Source organism: Drosophila subobscura, chromosome O (genome assembly GCF_008121235.1).
Source record: "Drosophila subobscura isolate 14011-0131.10 chromosome O, UCBerk_Dsub_1.0, whole genome shotgun sequence".
In the NCBI taxonomy this organism is placed as follows: domain Eukaryota; kingdom Metazoa; phylum Arthropoda; class Insecta; order Diptera; family Drosophilidae; genus Drosophila; species Drosophila subobscura.
The window spans coordinates 8,825,181-8,848,883 of NC_048533.1; the positions used below are offsets into that span (position 1 = coordinate 8,825,181).

A 23,703-nucleotide genomic window follows, 5' to 3' on the forward strand; every position below is an offset into this window, starting at 1 on the left:
ATCAAAATTCAATTTGTACCAAGTAACTACACGGTAACTACACATTTGTTACATAATAACTACATATTTATGTATTTTTAGCGACAGAGACCCTTGACGATGCAAAGAGCACGTTTGTTACAACGGAAGGAAGCGGTTTTCCCTCTAGGAATATTATAGTGATCACAACTTAGTATTCAATTAAATAGCCTAGGACATGGATCTAAGTTGCATTTCTACACGTTTCCTACACGGGTGCATTGCACAAGAGGGTGACGTATAAATCATTAAAAATACTATAAATCAGGAAATACTCAAAAATACTAAAATAATTATTAAAATATGAAAGGTGTGGAACCTAAACAAGGTTGTCGCAAAAGTGACGAACACTTAACCGCTTTATTTAAATATGGACACCTTGAGTAAAATCGCGGAAATTATTATTGTTTGTACATTTTTATTGTAGCTCCATCCTTCCTCTTTAAGCCCAGTAGTCGGATTTGCAAAATTGTTTGTCATTTTCCAACGGAAGGAACTCCATTGGGCTGTCTGACGCCTTCAATAATATTTCCCCAGAAAGTGACTGGCGATGATGAATAGATTAAAACACAATCCTTAACAAGTGATCTAAGTTTATATTTTCATATTCGTATAAGGGAAAACACAGGCGAAAGAGTCAAATAAATGGCCAACGCTGGCGAGAAGTTTAATATAAATCTCTCACAGTGCCAGCGCGGCAATTTAATTTAAAATTTAATCCAAAGCTTTGTCTTTGCTAAATGCAACAACAGGTGCCGAACATACAGCTCTCTCTTTGTACACACTAATGAGAGTTACTATAGCGTTAGTTAATAATACAATTATCAGTAGGTAAAACTTAATTGCATTGATGAACACGCGATAGTCTATCATGGATTTCGTTTGTACAGTTAGTAAAATGCATATATGTACACATACATAACGGTATATACACACATATAGTAGGTTGATCTCAGCTGTTGTTTTGGTATCCATTAATCAGAAAAAGCCCTGTGCGTTACCAACTTAAAGTTAGGACAATTAACAACTAAATATGTGAATGAATGGAGTCTGTCCTGCCTACGCTCCTCCAGGTACTCCAGGATCACCACAAGCTCACAATTTGTTGGCAGTGAGTGTTAAAGGTGGGGCAACAGTTCCGCCCGTAATCGATTTATGATCAGCACGCTCCTGATCCGACAACCAAGCCATCTACGAAAAGATTTCGTTTAGCAAATTGCAATTGAATTTGTAGAAAAAGACTCACCTTTTGCTTGTGCTGCTCAGCGGCCGAGTAGCATCTGTCCAGAACCATTTTCTCGGACAGTACACCGTCCTCAGAGGCGTAGACGGCTGCCTGCCAGGAAACGCCCAGTTTGGAGATCTCACGTCCAGACATGCCATTGCACAGCACAGCCATCTTTGAGCAAGTCTTGCCATAGTCGAATGTGTCCAGCTTGAAGCGCCTGGCCCCAGATGCGGCCGGCTGCAGCACATATTTGTCAAAGTAGAGACGCAACAGACGCTCGCGCTCCTCCAGGCCGGGCAGCGTGAACTCCACCATCTCGTCCAGACGATCGTTGATGGCATAATCGAACTGTTCGGGCGTGTTCGAGGCCAGGACGAGCATGAATTTGGGATTCTGCTCGGATGTTCTGTACAGGAAAGCGTTTAGAGCGGCCCTCAAGTCCTCCGATATCTTTTCCGACGAACGCTTCCTCAGGAAGGCATCAGCCTCGTCCACAAACAGCAGCAGACCGCGCCGCGAGGCATGCGACCAATCAAACACTTTGTGAATGGCTGTGACACCTTCCTTGCCCATGGGCGCCACATCGCCGCCGGTCATGATGGCAAAGTCCATCCCAGAGTGCTCGGCCAACTTTTTGGCAAACATTGTCTTGCCGGTACCCGGTGGGCCGTGCATCAGCACATTCCTGTAGAGGCCACGATTGATGCGTGTGTTCTTTGTGGCGATGGCAATGTCACGCAGACGTTCCTCGAGACTCGGATTGAGTACAACGCCCTGCAGTGCATCGGCAGGCTTGGAGCGCAGTCGCTTGATGTAGTTCAACGGATGCTTTACGGCATCGAGGAAGGCAAATCGCGAGGTCTCGCCCACCAGCGATGGCTTGCCAATGCGCGCCTCCACGTAGCGGGACACAACGCCGGTGGCCCCCTTCGCCGAGTAGACACCCAAGGCAAGCAGCGACAGGCCGCCAGCGGCAGTCAATACCTTGTCCCAATCGGTGAGCATGGCCTCGGCACCAGCTCCAATGACGGATCCAGCCGTTCTGCCAGGGAACAATAATGTTTGTATGAAATTTAAACGTTTTTCTCTATATAAAAGAACTCACTTGATGCCCTCCATCACAGTGGTACGATGCTCCTGCGCCTTCAGACGAATCTTCTCCAAGTTCAGATCACGATTCTCACGGTCCACGCGCGCCTTGGCCCTCAGCTCGTGCTCCAGCAGCTTCAGGCGATTCTTCTCCTTCATCTCGATCTCATGTTCGATGGTCTGACGACGCATGGCCTCCTGCCGCTGTACGCTCTCCTCCTGCTTGCGAAGATTCTCCTCCTGGACACGCTGCTGTTGGACCAGCTGATCCTCGTACCGCTTTCGTGACAGCTGATCCTGATACTGGGCTCGCTGCTGCTGTTGCTTTGTCTCTTCAATCAGCGTCTTGCGTCGCTCCTCGTGATCAATGCGTCGTTGCTCCACCTTGGCCTGCTCGATGTGCGCCTCGTACTCCTTCACCTTGGTGCTGTACTCCGCCTGGCGGGTGGACTCCTGCATCTTGGACAGCTCCAAAGCCTCTCTAGCATGTTCTGCAAAAATATTATTATAAGTTACACACACACACTCATACAGTAACAAACACACACACAAGCGACCAAGCTTTGATAGCAATTGGGGGGCGCATGTCGATTATGCAATTGGCTGATGAAATTTTCCACTTACTTGAGCGTTCTAGGGTCTTGGCAGCATCTGCGGCCCGCTCCAGTGCCGATGAATCAAAGCGGTAGGCCTCCATGGCCTTGCGCTCGGCACGGGTCAGCTCTGCATCGCCGGTCCGCCCACCGGCCGTTTTACCCCGGGATCGGCTCCATCTACGCCGCCAGCAGAAGGATCTGGCTGCGGTTGCTGACGATTTCTGCCCAATAACCACGACATGACTGTTTTAACTGATAAATGGATTGACTACAATTTGCGTTTCACTAATAAATGAGTGTGCAATTTCGGCTGAAACAAGTATTTGTGTGATTAAAAAAATGTTAAAAGTTCGTAAGTTCCTACAACGTGATTCTGATTTAGGGTTGTCAAAACGGTCAATTATCCAGCCTATCGATATTTTTCAAAATAACAATATACTTATATCGTGAAATTATTTGGTGCAATTTGCAACATATTTTTTCGAGTTTTGCGGAAAAGCTGGAAATCAATCAAGTCGAGTACCGTGGATTGAATTGCGAAAGACAAATAAAGGGTTTAAAATATATCGATATTTTCCAGCCGATACATCGCGATAGTTCTGTTCAAAGCACTCAATCAGCTGTTTTTCTCCGGCAAACAATTGCATTTTAAATTGCATCTTTTGTTTTTGGTTTTTTAGCTGATTTTGTAGGCGTCTACCGCGTTCGTCCCCACCATGTTCGAACGCAACCAAAAGACCATTTTCGTGCTGGACCACACGCGGTACTTCAGCATTGCCAGCGAGGAGTACATATCGATGGACTTTCTGAAGGGCAAACCCTCTGGCCACAGTGCCGCCAGCGGTACGGGCTCACAGTTTAGCAAGAGTCTGTGGACCTGCGCCTGCGAATCCTCCATCGAGTACTGTCGCGTCGTCTGGGACCTGTTTCCGGGCAAGAAGCATGTGCGCTTCATAGTCTCGGACACGGCGGCCCACATCGTCAACACGTGGAGCGCCAGCACACAGAATATGTCGCATGTGATGAATGCCATGGTCATGGTGGGCGTACCATCGCGCAGCATGCCCCAGTCATCGGATTACTCGGTTATCCATGGCCTGCGGGCGGCCATTGATGCGCTGGTAGAGCCAACGGACGAGCAGATCCAGGCCATGGCCAGCGGCATTCCCACCGACCAGATACTCAACGAGGGCCGCGTCATATGCATCACCTCGGCGAGGGACAACACCAGCATGAAGAGCCTCGAGGACATATTCAATACGGTGCTCATCCAGCAGAACGCCCTGTCCGCAGCAGCCCCCAAAAAGGGATTGGTCGTCAATCACTGTCACCTGGTGATTCTCAATATTGTACCTCTGGGCATCGACTCGATGGTGACCAATCGCAATCTGCTCGCGATTTCCCCCCTGTTGGATGTGGAAATCCATACGGTGGGTGCCCCGGACATATCCTACAAGCTGACGCATCTCATTCTGGATCACTACGATCTGGCCAGCACAACGGTAACGAATATTCCGATGAAGGAGGAGCAGAATGCCAATTCCAGTGCCAACTACGATGTGGAGATACTGCATTCCCGCCGCGCCCATTCCATAACGTGTGGCCCGGACTTTAGTCTGCCCACCAGCATCAAGCAGGGGGCCACGTACGAGACGGTGACCCTCAAATGGTGCACACCGCGTGGCTGCGGATCGGCCGATCTGCAGCCGTGTTTGGGCCAGTTTCTGGTCACGCCCGTGGATGTTACGTCGCGGCCCAGCTCCTGTCTAATTAACTTTCTACTGAACGGACGCTCTGTGCTGCTGGAGATGCCCCGAAAGACCGGCTCCAAGGCCACCAGTCACATGCTGTCTGCCCGCGGCGGAGAGATCTTTGTCCATTCGCTGTGCATCACCCGCTCCTGCATGGACGAGGCGCCCTCCATTACCGACGGCCCCGGCGGACGAGTGACGGATTATCGCACCTCGGAGCTGGGACAACTGATGAAGATGTCGCGCATGGTGCCGCTTAAATCCAGAGATCCTGCAGCTCCCAATTTGCCGCGACGCTTGCCACGCTACTTCCCCCTGACCACCACCTCGACAGTGCTGTTCCATCTGCAGCGGCATCTCAGTTGGCTGCCGCACTTTCTCCATCTGCTGCTCAAGGAGGACATGGACAAGCAGGACGAAGTGCGCTGTCAGCAGCACATCCATGAGCTCTACAAGAGTGCCTCCCGAGGCGATGTCTTACCCTTTACCCACACGAATGGAGCGCGGTAGGAGCATGTCCTTTAATACTCCAATTCCTTTACTAAACTCCTTTTGTTTTGCAGTTTAAAACCGCACAAGGCCAAGGATCAGTATCGACTGCTGTACAGGGAGTTGGAGCAGCTCATCCAGCTGAACGCCAGCACAGTACATCACAAGAATCTGCTGGAGAGCCTGCAAACACTACGCGCGGCGTATGGCGATGGCCCCACCAAAACGGATGCAGGCACACCCAATCTCCGCGCCTTTACAGAGTCACCCCTGTCGCCAGAGCGCCTCGAGGGAATGAGCAATGTCAGTGTCAGCAGCAGCAACAATTCCAACAGCCTGCTAAAAGCCAGCAAGCGACGCATGTCCAATTGTGGGACAAGGTAAGGCCATCCTTTAAAGCTTTTACTTTTCCCTCACCGCCTTCTTTTTTAGATCTCTGCTGGACATTATTTCCTCTGCTGAGCGGAGTCAATCGAATAAACGATTAGATTTCTCGGGTCGCATCTGCACACCCAACGGACAGATTGCCAAGCTGTATCCCGATTTTGGTAACAAAGAGAAGGATGCTGCCGCTGCTGCTGCCACAGCATCGGGAGTTGGTATTGTGCCCAAAGAGGAGACGAATCGAAGCTGAAAATTCAGAATTGCACATAAGCCTATGGATAAGGAAGTATAAATGGCCCTTCGGCCAGCTCGGAATAACTCTTTGGCCATCCAAAAATGCCTCTGAATGTGCTTAAAGTTCCGAACTACATTTAAGGTTGAACATTACTGATTTAGGGATTCCCTCAACAAGTTCTTTGTTCTTAAATAGTTGAAGATTAAACTAAGTTAAATCTTACATTTATGTAGAAAACTTCATATTGAATTATTTTCTGTGTCTGTATTCTTTATATTCCTTTGATTCAATCAAACATTTTGCCACTTTTTGGCCCCTTTGTGTTTTGTGTAATGTTTATAGAGAAACTGTTCAAAAATATACATAGAAATTTCTAGAAAAATATTCAAAATTATTCTTGTATTTAACAAAAACAATGGCCAACAATGTGACAAAGCTGCTGCAAGTGTCAGAGGAGTCGGCACCCTTGCTTCAGAGTAAGTGCAAGATTTTACCTAGTCCCTAAGTACATTTTTTCCCACTCATTTTAGTACCCATAATGGTGGGCAATGAGATGTTTGTGCTCACCCAGCAGGACGTTAGGCGAACGGAGGACATACGCTATTTGAGCTACAATCGGATTATGCCCAATGGCCATCTGTTTCCCACAGCAGCAGCAGCACCTGCCGCAGCCTCAGACAACCACTTTGGTGGAATCTCCGCGCCTCCAAACTCTACGCTGCAGGAACTCTTTAGTCCGAAGAAGCCTGAGGAGGCTGACAAGCTGCTCTCTGCCTCTATCCATGACAAAGCGCCACGCAATGTTGCCAATGTGTCCACTCAACTGGCCTGGTCCAAGCAGAACGAGATCGAACCCTTGCGCTACAGCGCGGCCACCTCTACCTCCAGCCTGAGCCAAAGCTGTGGATGCCAGCACGAGCCGCCAAGGTCGAGGAGCCAGCATACCAGCTGTCATGCGCACGCTGCACGTAATGCCTGCTGCCAGACCAGGCCAGAGACAGCTGCAGCAGCTTCCAATACGGAGTCGAAACTCAATTTGAAACCAGCAGCGTCTGCAAATGCATCAGATGAGGATTCAAAGAACCCTTGCAATGGATACTCAAGTGGAAATGTTTCAGAAGAGGAGTCCGAGAATAATTTGAATGGATGTTCAGCTAGTAATGTGTCGGTTGAGGCCTTCAAGTATCCCAGTCGCCACAGCAAGGGGCAACAGACATGCACGTACACGGATGGGCAGAGCTATCATCGATGCAGTCCACGCGAGGGACGGTTTCCACCACGACAGCAGCAGCACCAGAGCTATGGACAACGATCAGAGCAGGATCAGTCCTTCGCCTGTCCACAATTTCAGAGCGGAACTGTCTCTGCTCATAATCCGTCAGGATGGCCACCAGTCCAGCCTCAAGATCAATCTCATTCCCAGCGCCAAGATCAGCTTTATCCTCTTCCTCAATGTCAGTCAAGTGTGAATGGAGCAACGCCCTGCACGTGTCTGCCAACCAGAGCTCGATGTGTGCACTTCACTCGGTAGAATCCAAACTGCGAAACAAAGGACAGCCAGCAGCAATAAGCAATAATCATTCCATTGTCTAATATTTTCTTTAACTTTTGTCTGGCTTAACAATCTTCTAGCTTTAATTATGAATTCTTGTGGGTTTATCCTTACTTTACATTGGGGCTACAACTAGCTCAGCGATTTCAGGGGTTTGCTCTTGATCAGAGCTTTCTTCTTCGGCGGAGCTTGCACTTTTGCTGCCTTGGCCAGCTTTCGCTTCTTTGACTTGGAGCTGGCGTCCGTTTCCTGGTGCTTGGCATTGAAATATCGCTTGGGATTTTGCTGCTCCCGCTGTTCACGCTTGAGCTCCTCGGGCGTGCTGATGCGCAGATAAAAGTCTTTGAGCAGCACTTTGAAATCCTCCACTAGGGTTTCCCGCACCACCTGAACCTTGCCCTTGTCGCAGGGCGTGCAAGCCTGCAGCTCCGTGACCTTGAACGCTTTCGGTGCGAACTCTGTTGGGGGACGCCACATAATGGCCAGTTCCTTGCCGCCATGGGGATTGTAGAAGAAGGCGGCATAGTCGGAGTAGGCAGACTGCAAGGATTCAAATGAATTTACAAGTTTATTTAGAGGTTAAAGTCAAGCTCTTACTCTCAATTGTTGGACGATTCCTGCCAGTAGGTCCTTGCCTGCTCTTGGTAACAGGTAATTCGGTTGATCAAAGGACACAAAGGGCGAACCGAGATCATAGCTCAGGGCATTGGGCACCATATCAGACTTGAGTTGTATCACCAGATCGTAGCCCTCGCTGGAGCCGCGGAACAGCTGTGCGGGACGCACAAATCGCAGATCTTTCGACAGCAGACTGGTCTCGATCATCTCCAGGGCGTGGCGGGCCAAGCGTGAGACATGCGAGAGTATGCGCAGACTGGGCGACTCCGCGGTGGTCCACAGGCGGCCAGCATGCTGTTGATCGTAGGACGTGGCCAGTGCCAAAGGCGGATAACTCTGCCGATCGCTGCGGAAACTGTGCTCCAGATCCCCAATCTGTTGTTCTGTATAAGAGAAGAATAAAGATAAATTACGATAAAGAGAAACCATTGGGAGGACTCACCCTGCCAGCTGCCATTAAAGTTCAACAGAAAGAGTTCTCCATTCCAGTCGCTGTGCGCGAGCAGATGCAGGAACCGAATGAATCCGGTTTGGGGTGCCGCTATGGCCTGAGGCGCATTCCGCTGCAGGTAGAGATGTGCAACCAGCAGCTCTGTGGCCATGGCAGGCCACACACCATCGTCCAGCAGTTGTGTGGCCAGCCAACGCTTGGCAATCAACACAGTCCCCCCGTAGGCCGAGTGCGTCTGATGCAGGGCGTGCAGTGCGCCACTGACCTTGGGCAGGATGTAGTGCCGTTGCTCCAGGGCACGACTTTCGCTGTTGTCCACATATTTGGTCACTCCCCGTTCGGTTACCTCGTGCTTGAGCAGCGCCAGCTCCTTGTTGTGCGCCAGCTCCAGCAGGAAACAGAAGCCCCACTTAAGCACCAGCAGACCCTCGGAGGTAATCGACCAGTTGAGATGACACTGGGCCTTCAGTTTCTCTCCAATCTCAATGAGGAATGCCGTCTTGAGGGCTCTCAGGGCGCCCAACTCATTGGGCCACTTGCCGCTCTGCCCCAGCTGAATGATTACCCGCTGGATGTGGCTGGCATGGATGCGGTCGGCCATCAGGCGAGCCTGCGGCAGCACTGGCATTGGTTCACAGTAGCGGGAAACGGGTGAAATGCTCGATATGGACACAATCTCTAGCGGCAGATCGTCCAGGGCATGCAGCTGACGCGCCAAATCATCGTAGCAGCGTATCACATTGGGACTCAGTGCCTCCGCATCCGTGTCCTGCTGCAGCTCCAGTTTGGTCTTCACTTTGGACACCTTGAACCAAGGGGTTAGATGATAAACCAAGTCCAACTCGGCTGCAATGTACTGGATGTCGTTGCTCTCCAGCTGCAGATGATGCTCCAGCAGATGCAGCACAATCTGGCGCACAATCAGACGCTTCTTGCTGGGCGCATCCTTGGCTGTGCCCCACACAACTGCCTCTGTGATGCTGCCATCCTGAAAGCGTCGCAGATTGGATTTCTCTCCCCAAAACTTTCGAAACTCGGCAGAGCCCTCGGGATTATCGTTGGACGCCGGTCCCTTGTCGAGCACTTCATAGGCATGCTCCGGATCGAGTATGAGACCCAGCTGTATGGCTTGTCCGATAATGGGGGCCTTGCTCTCGACGGGCCATGAACTGCAGACGGATTCTATGGGCAGAATGGACTGAACACGTTCCTTGAGTCCCTTCTGCAGCAGCCTAACAAGTTTGGTTTATAATTAATTTTAGCAGCCAGGAAGGATGTACAAATTCTACTCACTCTGTAAGGATTTTCAGCAGCTGAGGATAGGCATAGTTTGCATAATCGTATTTTGCCTGCGGCTTGGAATGCAGCACAAGCATTTGCTGTATACTCGAGTAGTTGGTGATTCTGTGGCAAGAAGGAACAGGATTAATTTTATGCCACAAAAAGAGAGAGAACTCCATTGAAGACTCACTTGAGTATGTTATCCACGCGGGTGTACAGGGGACACTTTTGCATGAAAATGTACGGGAAGCTATTCAATTTCATGTCATTCAGCAAGTCCACAGCCAATTTGGCCTCTGCCCGGACCCTCTGGTACACAGCCAGCGGCACATTCGCACAGAGATTGAGCTGTCCAGTGACATCCATGAAGCACACATCGTAGTAGCCGGCCAGGGTGCTCAGCTGCTCGGTTTGGCTGGCAGCGGGCGCCAAGGTGATGCCATTCGTCCAGTCTGTGTTGGACAATTGATTCCAAACGGTTCGTGCCACTTGGTAGCTGCTGCTCGATTGGTGCAGTATCCGCTGCTGATTCAGATACACGATAAACGACGCCAGAATGTGCGCCCCAAAGCCAGTGAATCCTGTGTCCAGCTCCCGCTGACGCAGCCACACTTTGAGCAGCAAAAGACCGTCCTGAAAGTTGCGCCTGCCCTTGAAGGCCTTGTCGAGAAGGGCCTGGTTCTGGGCCAGCGTCAGGTCAAACAGAACGTTGGCATTGTAGTGCTGTGTCGACGGGAGTGCCTCCTCCTCCTCCCACTCATCATTATAGTATGTGGGTCGTATATTATTGTTCCAGGGCACAAATCGGCCCGGCTTGAAGGTGCTCTGTGGCGCCGTAATGAACAGACGCAGCAGCAAGTGCTTCGACACCTGCTTGGCGGCTGGCGTCAGCTCCAGCACTGGCTTGAGGGGATTATTGCCATGATAGTTGAAGGCAAACTTGTCCTGAGCATAGGCGGGGTAGCTTCTCATCTGGTTCGTTATGTAGGTCAGGTACAGGGCCCGCTTCTGATCGTATATCAAGTTTAGATAATCGTCCTTGTGTAGACAGTCCTTGGGCATCTCCAGGGCCACATCTACCACGATCTTTGGGCCCAGCAAGGTGCCCGTGGAGGCGGCACCAATCAGTTGGGGCTCTTTCGTGGGCTTGGAGAAGATAAAGCTCGATATTTTCATGTCCACATTCAACGGCACTTCCAACTGACTCTTCTGCATCAGACCATCCTTAAGCTGCTGCTGTGTGAAGGCGGTAAACGATTCCATCCAACTTTCTATGTACTCGGTGTACTTGGTCTTTAGCTGGAGCTCCTCCAGCATCTCTTTGACCTGCAACTTAAACAGATTCGAGTGAAAGAGATTGCGTGTGTCGCGCAGCTCCTTCATCTCCTCCAGTGTCGGTGGCTTCACATTTTTCGTGTCGTCTGTCCTAAACTTGTTCTTCTTTCGCGCAATGATCGACACGGGCCCGGGCAAAGATGTGGTCTTCTTGGATAGCTTGGGAGTTGGCTCCTCGAAGCCGTCATCGCTGCTTGTGCCCGGCTTCTCTAGATCGCTGCTGTGTGAATCCTGAACCAGTACAGAGTCTTCTGCGGCTTTTTGTAGACGCTTCGGGGCCAGGGGCTGAATTGATGAAATATTTAGTCGTGTTTTTTCTCATAGAGATTCCGCACTTACCCCTTTCCGTTGACTGTTATTAATTTTACCCATTTCGCTCTCAAAACAAATTTAAAAATTATCTGGAATGGAAGCACAACACGCACGTGTTGCCATTCAGTATTTTCTTGGGTATTTTATCTGCAACTACAGTGTTGTCCAGTGCTGTCACTTTAGCTTATTTTAGCTACAACATTATTATTAAATTGCTAGAATTTAGCTTGTTTCTCTTTTATTGTTGAGCAAAATTAGGTAAGATTTGCGGGGTACCCACATAGAACAGAAAAAAACGTTATTTGTCGAGCCGCTAGCAAACTACCATCCAGTACTATAAAATACCAACGGCTATTTTTCCAACTGCTAACTAAGTCGTCGAAAAATGGATTTATCGGTATCATGCGAATATTATCCCTGATTATTCTGCGGTACACAATCAAAATTGTTTTTGCTGTTTGCGCTCTTTTCCGTAGGGAATTTTCTCTCTCTTTTTAAGGGATATTTCTCTCTCGCAACATGGGAACTTTCATCCCAACAATGTTTCTTTATTCCATCCTTACGTTGAATTTCATCCCCACTTACGTATTTTACCGTTGGCAACATAATTTGTATGGACCAGCAACCTGCAGCGAAAAGTGAGCAGCACTGTTTCTCAACATTTGGCACGGAATAAGCAACATTTAGTACCCTTAGATGGACGGATATCCTCGAATTTAAGAAATTTTGCAAATCTCTGGCTTCAATCAATGAAAAAAAATTCTATCTGTGTTGGTAAGCCATCGCAACAAAATTATGCAAATACAGAGAATATGTCAGTCCAATATAAACTAATTAAAAATGTTTGAGAGCAGCTTTGAAAATTCAATTTTACTATTAATTTATGGAAATAGGGTATACAAATTCAATACTATGATATATACCGGTTGACAAGCAACAAATTGTCTTATGACGTAGCATTCCGTTCCCACTCACGTAACGTTTAATGCTATTTTTGCTCGTTGACCTTTTTAGTTTTAAACTTAATTTGGAAACATTCAAAGAAAAAGAAGTCGTGAAAACTAGCCACTCTTGTGGAGAATTGATTGATAATTCGGATTAAACTATAGTTCTAGCGCGAAAACTCCAAACTAGCTAGTAATATCTAAAAGAACATCAAAATCGAGGAAAATAGTTTATGATTCGCGGTATATTCTCAGTATACTTTGAAAATGCAAGGGTAGATTTCGGTTTATTTCCGAGGGTCTGTCGGTATATTTGATCGATAATTCCGCGGTCACACTGCTTGCGTGCTTTTTTGGTCTTTGCGAAGAGTTTAATTGAAAATGGAACAAAAATAGATCATGATAAATATGTAAAAAGTAGTGCAATAAGGTAGTTAACGAAGCGCTCGAAAAATCAACTAATATACACACCGCTCCGCTATTAGTTAGTTGCAAAATTGAAGTCGGTCCTAGTGTGAGTGTGTGAAACTGTGTCTGTTCGTGCGTGCGTGTGAGTGTATGAGTGAAAAAAATGAGGCGTAGTGAAAATGCGTGCAAAACTGTCTAAAAGGTAAATCAGCAAAAATCGGGACCACCAAATTAATTAAGCGTGAAAATCATTAAGTTAGAGAGAAACAATAAAGCCCTCGGAAAATAATGATGCGTTGGCAAAAGGCGGCTCAATGAAAAAATATGGCCAAAAATTTGAGTAGTTACACCCTCTCTTCCTCTCATACGCGCTCTCTCTCTTTCTCTTTGGCCATCAGTTGGCCGCCGCAGAGTTTTTTTTTCTGCATCAAATAACAAAACGTGAAAAATTATAAGAATAAAAGAAATCACGTACGAAAATTGATCGCTTGGCCTTCCGCCTAGCCCTGGACGAGACATTTTTCCAAAATTGTAACGCAATGAAATGGCCCCAAGAGGAGGTATACGCAACGACACTAATTGGCCTAATTCTGTCTGCCCTGGTCCAAAGGAGGTGTTCCGATCAATTTTCAAACGCAATAACAACTTTCTTTGGACCAAAGTCCATATTTTTGAAGTGCATGGCAGTTTGAAAGAGCAAATTGGGGACCACAAGCCTGTAAATTAAACGAAAATCAATGACAAAAATCAAATTTAGCCAGCCAGCCTGCGCTCTCAGTGTGACCATGCCGCCACGAGCAGGTTCACTTCACTCAATATACCAAGCAAAAATACTGCCCTGCCTGATAGAAATACCATGCAAGATTGGACCTTTTGTTGAGGTGTGAATTAATGCAACTTCTTTCATTTTTTAATTGCAGCTTGATCTGATTACGAATTACGACCTGGCAGCCTGCCCTTATCGGGAAGCACCCGAAGAAATGTGCTGTAAATGTTCAAAACGCGCGCTGACCGGTTAAATCAAATCTTCATTAACAGAATTTAACTACAACACAAAAAAGCGACTCGTTTGTTGTTGATTTTGCCTTTTGTTGTTCCTCACCGGGGCCGGAATGTGAGAAGGAAAAAACTATCAACAAATTGAACAGAAAACAATACACACAATTGGTCCACGTTTGTTGGAGAAAAATGTTGAAGCGTGTGGTCTTGTCAAATGGTATTGGCAAAAGAAATTGTTTAACAAGAGATATTTAACGTAGAACAAAACTTCCCTTCGAAACGTGCGAGGGGAGTTTAAAACAAAATAGCCCGCCTTTTGACACATACCTAAACACATACACATCTACACCCCCCATACAAAATTTAATACAAATTTCATGAAATTTCTACAAAAATAATAGAAATAAACCATAAAATTCAAAGAAATGCTGCTCAAATTTCATATTTAATGTCAAACGACGTCCTCACAGCAACAACAACAGCTGCTGCTAAAACGGGAAAAGGAACAGGAATAACTGTAAGCTAGCACAGCCTATAGCGTGGGAGAGGGAGCGGGAGCGACGACGACCGACGCACACCTGTACTCTTCAGCTGGAGAGCGGCCGGATAGAGAAAGAGAGATCCAGCGTAAACGTACGTGTGTGTTGGCCGCATGCGCGACATGCGTGAACGTTAAGTGAGTGTGTGTGTACGTGCATGTCCGTGCGTGTCCGACATTCGGGTCTCTCAGTGCCCCCGTACCCTGTGTCTGTATCTGATCCAACAGATCCTCCAGCTAATCTCGGATCACTCTTACCGATCGAAAAACAACACCAGCAACAGCAGGGAGAAGGAAACAGCAGGCAGCACCACCAATCCAACAATAGTACCAGTTCCAATTTGCCGATACAAAAAATTCGCTATCAAAATTCAGTAGAAAGTGATTAATAATTTTTGAATCGAATTTCAAAGAGCCTGTCGTCAGAGCTGCAATCATTAATACAACAAAATAAACAAAAACCAATACCAACATGCAGCGACGTGAACGGCAAGCCAGGTGAGTCGAAAAGTCGAATAAATTCATGGAACGATTCCTATTGGAAATCCTCTGTAATCTTATAGAAAGAGTGAGAATTTCCCATTTGTACTTTTCCCGATCATTCTTATAATATTTAAAAGCAATTTAATTTTTATTGTGCGCTGGTTGATTAGGATATTTAAGACTCTGAGACACTGGTATGAAAATAATTATTACTCTTAAAGAATTATACTAAGATTATTTTCATAGTTTCGCAGGAAAAATACTCTTAAGCACCGGAAGAGTCAATTGTTTTTATAAATGTTGCTATCATGCTTAGATATTGAATGATTGATGTTTTTGATAACGTTCAGATTTTTCTGGATGAGAACATGTTTTTAATACAGTTTTTTGAACCCCTAAAGTCTTGACAAAACAAAGGCAGTGAGAGAACAAATGTATTTTATTAGATACTATTACTATTAAATCTTCCTATGACATCAACACGTCACCCCTTCTTTTCGTTCAAAATACTCTTTTTTCCTTTTCTATATTCAATGCCAAGTTTTTAGGGAAATTAAGCAGTGCCACATGAAAATGCTGTCATTGAACAGATTATGCCACCTGTATGGGGCACACAACCGCACAATAAACTATATCCTATATAGATTGGCTTTTTGTGTATATATTTTAGCCAAGAAAACCAACGCACACACTTGGCCAAAAGTTCAACTATCACTTGAGTGGCTTTTCTCTTTTTGTTGTTGTTTTTGGGGTTTGCCAAAAGGATTTTATTTTTAGCCCAGAGAATATTCTATTTAAACTTTGTGTGTTTTTTGTTTGATTTGATTTTATTTTCCGATGCGAAGGCGGCTTCTGCTTGTTGCTGCTGCTGCCGCCTAGAGAAGTTGGTTTATCACAGTGGCGGAGACGTCTGCTTCTTGTTCCTCTTGGCACAAAATGGTTTTCCAATCTATACATAATAGATATACTATACATACGAGAAATGTTTGTGTAAGGAAGCGGAAAGTACAATTCACACACACGCCACGCACATTATAAATATTTTATAGACATTTTAGTTGATCCCATCCCGGTGCGGCCTCCTTGTGTCGGAAAGAGGTTGCCGCTGCCTTGGAAATGGGTCCAATAGTGTGTCGGTCGTCTCCGTCTTGTTGTTACCTTGTGCGCTGCCCTGCACGTCTATTGACATTTCTAGGTTGTTGTTGGCTTTGACTTTGGGTTTGGGTTCCTTCCACTCTCAGGTCTCTCTGCGAGGAATGGAGTGTTTTATATTACATTATACGGTTTGTTTGTTGTCTGCATTTTGGGTTCTTTTTTTTCGTATATGTTTGTACACACTTGTTTGCTCTTCATGATGCCACCAAGCATACACTGGAATGACTTTCTAGGGGGGATTCATTAGGAACATGCACCATGAGAATGTTGTATTCGAATAGACAGAGGATAGTCGGATAAGGAATGACAAACTGGGGAACCATTTGCTCCGTACTTTATTGATCTAGGGCTTAATATGCGGTGAAATTGCTACACAGTGAAACTTCTTCTTCAGTGCCTTTAGTGAGTAGGTAGACATATTAATAGGAAATCTAATTGGACTGCACTTCATTATGGAGTTTTTACATTATTCGAATGATCAGCTCAGCGAATGTTTTCGTGATTAGATATGGTCACACTGTCTAACAACAACAGCGCCGCAATATAGAATCATTTGTGCAAATATTTACTTAGACCCTCCCTTCCCCAGGAGGTCTCTATACACTATCTTTCCATGTATCGATGCCGAAGCGTCGATAGTCATAATTAAATGTTTCAATATTTAGTTACGGGCTCTCTCAGGTGATTTAACCTTCAATCAAATGAGTTTCTTGCATCCAGTAATTGAATGAAAATGTTCATGCATATTCCGGACATTTGTACATTTTGTTACCCATACATTTTAGAGAGAGAGCTTTACTTGCAATCGTCATGAATATTTATATAAACATATTACATACATAGTTCCAGACTCGGAAATGGAATGGAATATATTTTTCTTTTTGTTTAAGTTTGAAGAACTCAAACTATTACGGGGTATCGATTAGTCGTAACGTAGGGTACACATTGGTTTTAGACTGCATATTGATATGCGTTTACCATACACACAGATGCATACATATGTATGTATGAGTGTTTGTTTGTTGTGTAATTATCGAACAAAAAAATTAAATAAAAACTCGAGCAACAACTCTTGGACTTTGGGGTTATTGAGCTCCCTCTCCAATCTTTTACTCTCTCTCTCTCTCTCTCTCTCTCTCTCCTACTCCAACAAAACTGGCGCTCTCCGGATACTCCTCTGCACTGCTTCTCTCTCCTGCTTCTGGTGCAGTTGATATGCGGACAACGCATTTGACCTCAATTACATGCACAGGCGAGACAGGGATGCCCTTACACCATACCCCTTCCATAACCATGAAAGATTACTGTAAATACATACATATGTACATGATTGTGTGGCTCCCCGGGTTGTCCTTGTTTTTCTTATTGGTCTTTTGCTTTGGTGGCCGAAAAGCAATTAATTAATTAAAATGTAATTTATGAATTTGTGTTGTTTCAACGCGACATTTATTTGTTTTCGAAAATTAAAAACAATTACGAGAGCATAAAGAAAAAAATAAAATACCAAGACCGAAATCAATGGCAATGGGAAAACCAGTTGCTGATAATTAAGAAGGAAAAATAAATGATTGAGAACGTTAAGAAGAAGAAAAACGAGGGCAAACAAAACCAGCTAATGAGGAGAGGGGGATAAAGTCATTGTAAGGAAAAGAGACCCAGACTTTGTTCATTAATAACGAACACACAAAAAAAAAGAAAAAACTAAATCATGAAAGAAAAAACTGAAGTGCAACATTTTTTTTTTACACACTAACACCTCCTTAAAGAGTTATTTTAGGTAGCCGAAGTTCGAACACCTTTGCAGTTACAGAACCCTCAAACAAACTAAATATTCCCATCAAAGGATGAAACAGTCTTAAGTTAAACATTACAAGATATCGATCGAGATGTGCTCGACTCATCTAGACAATCCAATCAACAACAAAATAAAGAGATATACATAGAAGTTATAAAACCCGATAAAATGTTAGAGAATCAACATGGAATTAAGTGTGGAAGGAAGAGCAGCTCAAACAAAAAACCAGACTTGAGACTTGACCTGAGCAACTTGTTAGTGCGCTTCGCTTTTCTCTAAAGTTTGTCTCAGTTCATGGTTCTACTTCTACACAGCTCCTACTTGTTCATCCTCTCCTCTCCGCCAGAGGAATGCCTGGGACAGAGACAAAGATGAGAAATTAACGCAAATAGTTGAGCTCAGCTCTGTTGGAGAGCCGTAGAACAAGAGCAGGAGCTGGAGGAGATTGAGGAGTGAAGTGTGTTGTGGGGTGAAAGGAAAGAAAGAAACTCGAGCTGGTTGAAAATAGTTTGAATGAGCACTTGTCCCTTTTCATTTTCCTGCTCTTTGGCTCGTTGCACTTGAAATTTTCCAGTGTGGAAATGTGAGAAAATCGGTAAAACGTCTGTGTGTGTCGAGTGCTGCGTAAACGCACAGTTTAAGTCGGTCTTTTGAAATTCTGATAGCTTCCCAAACAAAGTCATTAATTTTATTAATCAATGATCTCCCACAAAAGTTGTCAAAATGGAACAGTTATCGCTATTGCGAAGAAATAAATTATAAAGATTATTCTTCGAAATTAGAGCAGATATCAGTGTCTGGCTATTCCTTCATATATTGAGTGAGATATGTACATATGTACGTAAATATGTTTGCATGTGTTTATTAACTTGATATTTCTTTTTTTGTTGATGAGTAATGCACATTGCAATGATAAACACATGTTGTGTAATCCCTCTCCCAAAAAGACATAATCATGTTGTAATGTAATACAGAACAGACTACAGACTACATTATTCATTAATCCAAAGTCCACTGGACGTCGACACTGGCTGAGGCTGAGGCTGAGGCTGTCACCATTAGCTCTTCCTCTTCGCTTGGTCCATCGTTCAAACTAAAGTGCAAAAAGGATTTTCTGTGCGAATTCCTTTTCCGTTTTCTGTCAAACGTACATATTGAATAATACGTGATGAGTCACTGTGGATGGGTTTTAAAGGTATGTAGCTGCTGAGATGGTGAGGGGGAGGAGCTAGATGGTGTCCAAGCTTTGTGTCAGCTGTTTGTTAAGTAAATCCCCATCGATTTGTTTGACAGGCTTTTTACTTGCACACGCACGCTCCCTCTCCATCCCTCCGATTTACCACCGTGTTCCTTTTCGCCTGTTCAAGCATGACTGGCATCTAATTTAATTAGATGAAAATTTCACACTTGTGGTTTTCCTGTTTTCTGCCTACGTTCGCTGAACCAATGCACACACCGCCATGTGCATTTCTTTTTGCACTATTGTTTGAAGAGCTGCCAGACCTCCGTGCCCCCCGTACCACCCAATGGTGATAGAGGTGCATTGAAAAGTGCACGAAAAGCATTTCTCAGACAAACCTACAATTGTCATGAAGCCCAATTCCACCCCCATACACATTTCTTAATGTAGCCCACTTATCAGCGATTAATTCTCGTTTTTGTTCAAAGTTTTTTAATTTATTTGGTAATGCCTGCCCAACCTGCAGATAAGTTTCGATTCAATGTGTCTTCAGCAAGGGGACTTGTTCAAAAACTGATGCAGATGTATTCAATTATCCATCATTTATTTATTCCCATGCTGCGGATCATGCCTTTGCATGGCTGCTGCCAGCATTTATGTGTGCTGTTAGTCGTCAGAAATCTTGGCCTTTTCTATATTGCTGATGCGTGCACCCACACAAATACAACTAAGCATACACTCTCTCTTCTCTTTTTCCCCGAAGAGAGAAAGAAGCCGTGGAGAAGCAATCAGCAGAACCACCGACCGATTGACAGTCGACAACAGCCTAATGACGTCATCAACAGACTGGCAGTGAGTGGTGTCGCTGTGGTGTTTGTGGATGTTTGGGTCTTTGGGGTCTGACGGTCGGTCGGTTAGTCTGATGGTCCCGTTAGTCGGTCTGGAAGTCATGTGCTTTGCTTTTTATTTCCTTTGTGTGTACGCTTTTACATTCACATTCTTTTTGCTTAATCCGCAATTTGTCCTTGTTTTTTTTTGTGTGCCACAGCTGCTTGCCCCCGATTCCCCTCTCCCCTCGCCACCTTGCGCCTCACGTTATCCCTCCTCTCGCTTTCGTTCACTTTTCATCAGTATTTTCTTGTATTATTATTATTATTGAAGCTACTTTTCGCCACACGCAACTTTGGCTTTGCTTTTTGCGGTTCTTCTGGTTCTGCTCCACCATCTCCTCTCTTTTTCAATTCCTTCTCGATTGGGGGCAGGTGGCAACTCTGGCCCGTCACAGCCCGGCCCACGTTACAGTTATACATACACACATACATACATACGTACATACATACATAAATATGTATGTTTCTGGTTGTTCTCGTTGCCAACTCAACTCAAAATTTAGGTTATCCCAACCGAAGAAACACCCTACAACCCCGCAACAAGAGCTGCCCCATGGAGCTGCTTCGGCTATTAAATAATAAAAAGTAATACAAAAAGTTTGTTTTACGTTACATGAGGCTGTCTCTTTCCCCTCCATGTGTGTGTGGTTGGTTGGCAACAAAGTTACGTTGGTTTAGTTTTGGTTTTGTTTTCTTTTATTATGTAGCGCAAGTGGCGTGTAAAAAAATTATTTTCAACATCATTGTTTTCCTTCGTTTTTGTTGTATAAACATGTGCAGGAGAAAATTCAATCAACCTTACAGTTACAGCTATTGTTTTCCTGCAATTTCATTTTCGCTAAAAATTCGATTCTGTGGATTAACTGTTAAAAAATGTCCAGTGCGGTAGAAAAATATGTACATAGGTCATGTTTCTCTCCTAAAATGTCTTCGAATTGGGTTAACAGTTAATCACTTTCCCCAACTCCCTAACAGATAATCCTCCCACAAAAACATACAGCACTGGATTGCACCCTCATTCATTGAAATGATACTTTTAAAGCAGTGCCGTTGTTAAAGCATAACGAGCCCCAACATCCAGCTGTCTTGCACTGCTTATTTACAGCATGCATGAGTCATCCACCCCGTTATTCCGTCCAACAGAAGCTGCGACTGCGCTGCAAACGAATTGTGAAGATCTGCTTGCTGGCTCAGTGCAGAGAGTCTCATACATGTGTGTGTTTGACAGGTGCGTTTTGTTTGTGAAGCGAGTTTGCTATAAGTTTGGGTCCCCTCTGACGCATGTACTCACACGCATGTACAAACACTCGCGGTTACTTATATGTACATCATTATGAATTTGACGCTCGCTCACACACACTATTGCTATTGAAGTATCTGCCTCTCCCACCACATTCTCTGTTGTAGTATCTCTCTCCCCCACATTTACTATTGCAGTATCTCTCTTCTATATTTGCTGTTTTAGAATCTCTCTCTCTCTCCCTTATGTAGCGGCAACAGCAGAACAGCGGCATGAACAATAATTACATACTAATACAAAATGCTCGTTTGCCGCATTTTAATTTTCACACGCTCACAAGTGTGTTTTGCTTCGCTCCGCTCTCTCGCATTCTCTCTCTTCTTCTCTCTCTCTCTCTCTCTCTCTCTCTCTCTTTGTTGTGGCCGCATCAGACGCGACTGAACACGATGCGACTTGGCCAAGTGCTCTCTCTCTCTCCTTCACAGTTCATTTTCGATCGCTTTCCGTAGCAGTTGTCATTCCTCCTCCATTTGAGTTTTTTTGCAATCACTCAGAGGTCGCGCGGTGCGCTGCGGGTGTGCACTAAACATACACATATAGTTACACAAAATATACCCACATATAAGTGGAAAATTCTTGTTTTTGTTGTACGTGTTAATCATTATATCGCTATGACGTTTTGTTAAATTTGTGTTTGCTCCAGTTCTTTTTTTTTGTGAATGCAGCAGCCAGCATTCGTTTATTCGTCCGCCTGTGTGTATCTGAGCTCTTGTTGAGTTTTGTTTGCATGTTTGTAATAATAGAGTTGGAAACGCCAATTCTTCCTGCATAGAAGTTTTTTAACAGTTCCATTATCTTTCTTGGAATTGTATCTTTATCTTTTTATCTCTTTTGCTCCATCTCGAACACACAGCTGTGTGTATGTATCTTTTGGTTTTTTCGAGTCAGCTGTCTTCTGTGCTTTATTTTTCCAACATCTTCTATAGAGCTTTAACGAGTTTCTGTTGTTTCTTCGCGTTAAGTACTATTCTTGGCTCGCTCGCACTTCCTCGGCTTGCACATTCTTAGTGTTATTGTTGTTTTCTGTTTGTACACCGGCAACATAAACTGGTTTTTCGAGTTATTTATGAGGTTTTTTCTACAATATATTTTGCCTGCTGCCTACCTTTTCGGTATCTGTATGCTGCTGTGCGAGACTCTCCTCGTTCTCTTTCGAGCTCTCTTTCTCCTGCTTCCACAGCCACTTCCACTGCTTTGTCTTGCAGACTTTTGACCTGTAAAGACAAGAATCTGTTAAACAAAATTAAAAGAAGCATGAAAAGGGGGATGTGAACGAAGGCTTTCGTAATGTGGCGAAAGTTTCGAACAGTGAGAGAAAGAGAGCCTCGAATTGCAACATCATGCCCATGGGCGCAGAACCTTAACCCTCTCTGAACCCCCTGCATATGTACATAAATATGCATGCATGTGTGTATGTAACTCCATGTCTCACTCACGCAAAAACAAACACACGAACGCACTTACAGAGACAAAGCGTAGCGGATATGACAAATTAAAATATTTTACCTTCAATAAAAAGCAGAAAAAACTGTAGCAAACACAAAAAGAAAAGAAAATTGTAATAATACATAAATACTAAAAAAATGGTTTAATTGTGTTTTTCCAAAAAATAAAAAAAAGTGCTGTTAAAAGTGTTCAAACCCCTAAAATAAATATATTTTAGAGGGAAGAAGAAACGAGTGAGATTGTGTATTGTGTATTTGAGATTGTGCAGAGGTTTCCTTGAAAGTTATCCATGAGAAAGTCAGCCGATTGGCTGAAGTCCATTATTAATACAGATATCCAGTTCCATTTAAAAAAAAAAATATAGAACCAAAAAACTTTGAAAATTTGTTTACACGAAATTGAAGAAGATTATTAATATTGTGTAAAAAAGATGCAAAGAAGTGTCAAAACAAAATAAATGTTTTATTTCAATTTTAGCAGTTTTCCCCACTAAAAATTGCAACAAACGTGCTCAAAAGTGTGAAAATAAAATTAAAAAAACCGGAATAAAGTGCAAGCCATAAAAGGCAATTAAACAATTATAAAACAAAAAAAAGGAAAAAAAACACGTTCTCAAGTACAAATCAGTATCAAAAACAACAAAGAAAGCAGCAGAAACAACAGCAGAGAGTGTAACGGCCGCCGGAGCAGAAGTCAATCCAACAACAGCTGCTTACAGTTGGACCAAGCAGTGCGCTGCTGTTGGCTGCTGATCCCCCCCGCATTGCATACAGAAATCCATGCATGAGGCCAAGCAGCAGTGCTCTCTTTGAAACTCTCGCAGTGGTCTGACTAACTCCGTCGCTTGACGGAGTTTTGCCGGGTTAGTGTTTTGTTGTTCTTGTACACCATCCATTCCGTTCTCTTATGTTAAACACATGTTGTCGGTGGAAGGCTGATGACAGAGAGGGGAATGAATGGATGCTTAATAGTGTGGGAACGAACTAAAGTATGACCAGATCAATTAGTGTGTGTTTAGCCTTCAATTTCGCAAATGCTGATTTGAGATAAATAAAGAAGGGAAAAAATATGCTCACATTACATTGCATTCGCGACTTTGACCTCCACAGAGCATCAAGCTTAACAGAATGCAAAAAAGTACGATATTTTTTAGTTGGCAACGCGAAACGCACGTGAGGTTTTTCAATGTCAACAGCACATGCCGCCCGCCCCTACGCTGCATATGC

At 44.6% G+C, this 23,703-nt stretch overlaps 4 protein-coding genes and 1 long non-coding RNA gene across 5 annotated transcripts; 3 read left to right on the forward strand and 2 right to left on the reverse strand.

The window, feature by feature from the left end:
- Nucleotides 1–655: 655 nt before the first annotated feature.
- Nucleotides 656–3,297, reverse strand: LOC117896089 (ATPase family AAA domain-containing protein 3A homolog). The gene is given in 5 exon segments (XM_034804127.1): nt 656–1,209; nt 1,265–2,288; nt 2,352–2,826; nt 2,960–3,094; nt 3,097–3,297. Coding segments are annotated over 5 exon segments (1,806 nt in total). The 5' UTR covers nt 3,173–3,297; the 3' UTR covers nt 656–1,113.
- Nucleotides 3,298–3,578: 281 nt separating this feature from the next.
- Nucleotides 3,579–5,980, forward strand: LOC117896086 (protein asunder). Its single transcript, XM_034804125.1, has 3 exons — nt 3,579–5,188; nt 5,246–5,551; nt 5,604–5,980. Exons 1-3 carry the CDS (start codon nt 3,648–3,650, stop codon nt 5,803–5,805), a joined length of 2,049 nt encoding a protein of 682 aa, XP_034660016.1. The 5' UTR covers nt 3,579–3,647; the 3' UTR covers nt 5,806–5,980.
- A 129-nt stretch (nt 5,981–6,109) lies between these two features.
- On the forward strand, nt 6,110–7,435 carry LOC117896103. Its single transcript, XM_034804155.1, has 2 exons — nt 6,110–6,266; nt 6,321–7,435. The coding sequence occupies exons 1-2, from the start codon at nt 6,206–6,208 to the stop codon at nt 7,319–7,321; spliced, it is 1,062 nt and encodes a 353-aa protein (XP_034660046.1). The 5' UTR covers nt 6,110–6,205; the 3' UTR covers nt 7,322–7,435.
- On the reverse strand, nt 7,405–11,499 carry LOC117896079 (nucleolar protein 6). The gene is made up of 6 exons (XM_034804115.1): nt 11,367–11,499; nt 9,883–11,312; nt 9,705–9,815; nt 8,403–9,643; nt 7,940–8,343; nt 7,405–7,882 (listed from the first exon to the last, which is right to left on the reverse strand). Exons 1-6 carry the CDS (start codon nt 11,397–11,399, stop codon nt 7,475–7,477), a joined length of 3,627 nt encoding a protein of 1,208 aa, XP_034660006.1. The 5' UTR covers nt 11,400–11,499; the 3' UTR covers nt 7,405–7,474.
- A 1,102-nt stretch (nt 11,500–12,601) lies between these two features.
- Nucleotides 12,602–14,727, forward strand: LOC117896117. Its single transcript, XR_004648998.1, has 2 exons — nt 12,602–12,893; nt 13,612–14,727. It is a non-coding gene; the product is annotated as an uncharacterized LOC117896117 (long non-coding RNA).
- Nucleotides 14,728–23,703: the final 8,976 nt, after the last annotated feature.

Coding starts and splice junctions, on each gene's coding strand:
- LOC117896103 (XM_034804155.1), top strand. CDS start 6,206: ATGGCCAACAATGTGACAAAGCTGCTGCAAGTGTCAGAGGAGTCGGCA. Junction 6,267..6,320: donor GTCGGCACCCTTGCTTCAGA/GTAAGTGCAAGA, acceptor CACTCATTTTAG/TACCCATAATGGTGGGCAAT.
- LOC117896086 (XM_034804125.1), top strand. CDS start 3,648: ATGTTCGAACGCAACCAAAAGACCATTTTCGTGCTGGACCACACGCGG. Junction 5,189..5,245: donor ACCCACACGAATGGAGCGCG/GTAGGAGCATGT, acceptor TTTGTTTTGCAG/TTTAAAACCGCACAAGGCCA. Junction 5,552..5,603: donor ATGTCCAATTGTGGGACAAG/GTAAGGCCATCC, acceptor CTTCTTTTTTAG/ATCTCTGCTGGACATTATTT.
- LOC117896079 (XM_034804115.1), bottom strand. CDS start 11,399: ATGGGTAAAATTAATAACAGTCAACGGAAAGGG. Junction 11,313..11,366: donor ATAACAGTCAACGGAAAGGG/GTAAGTGCGGAA, acceptor TCATCAATTCAG/CCCCTGGCCCCGAAGCGTCT. Junction 7,883..7,939: donor GAATCGTCCAACAATTGAGA/GTAAGAGCTTGA, acceptor GAATCCTTGCAG/TCTGCCTACTCCGACTATGC.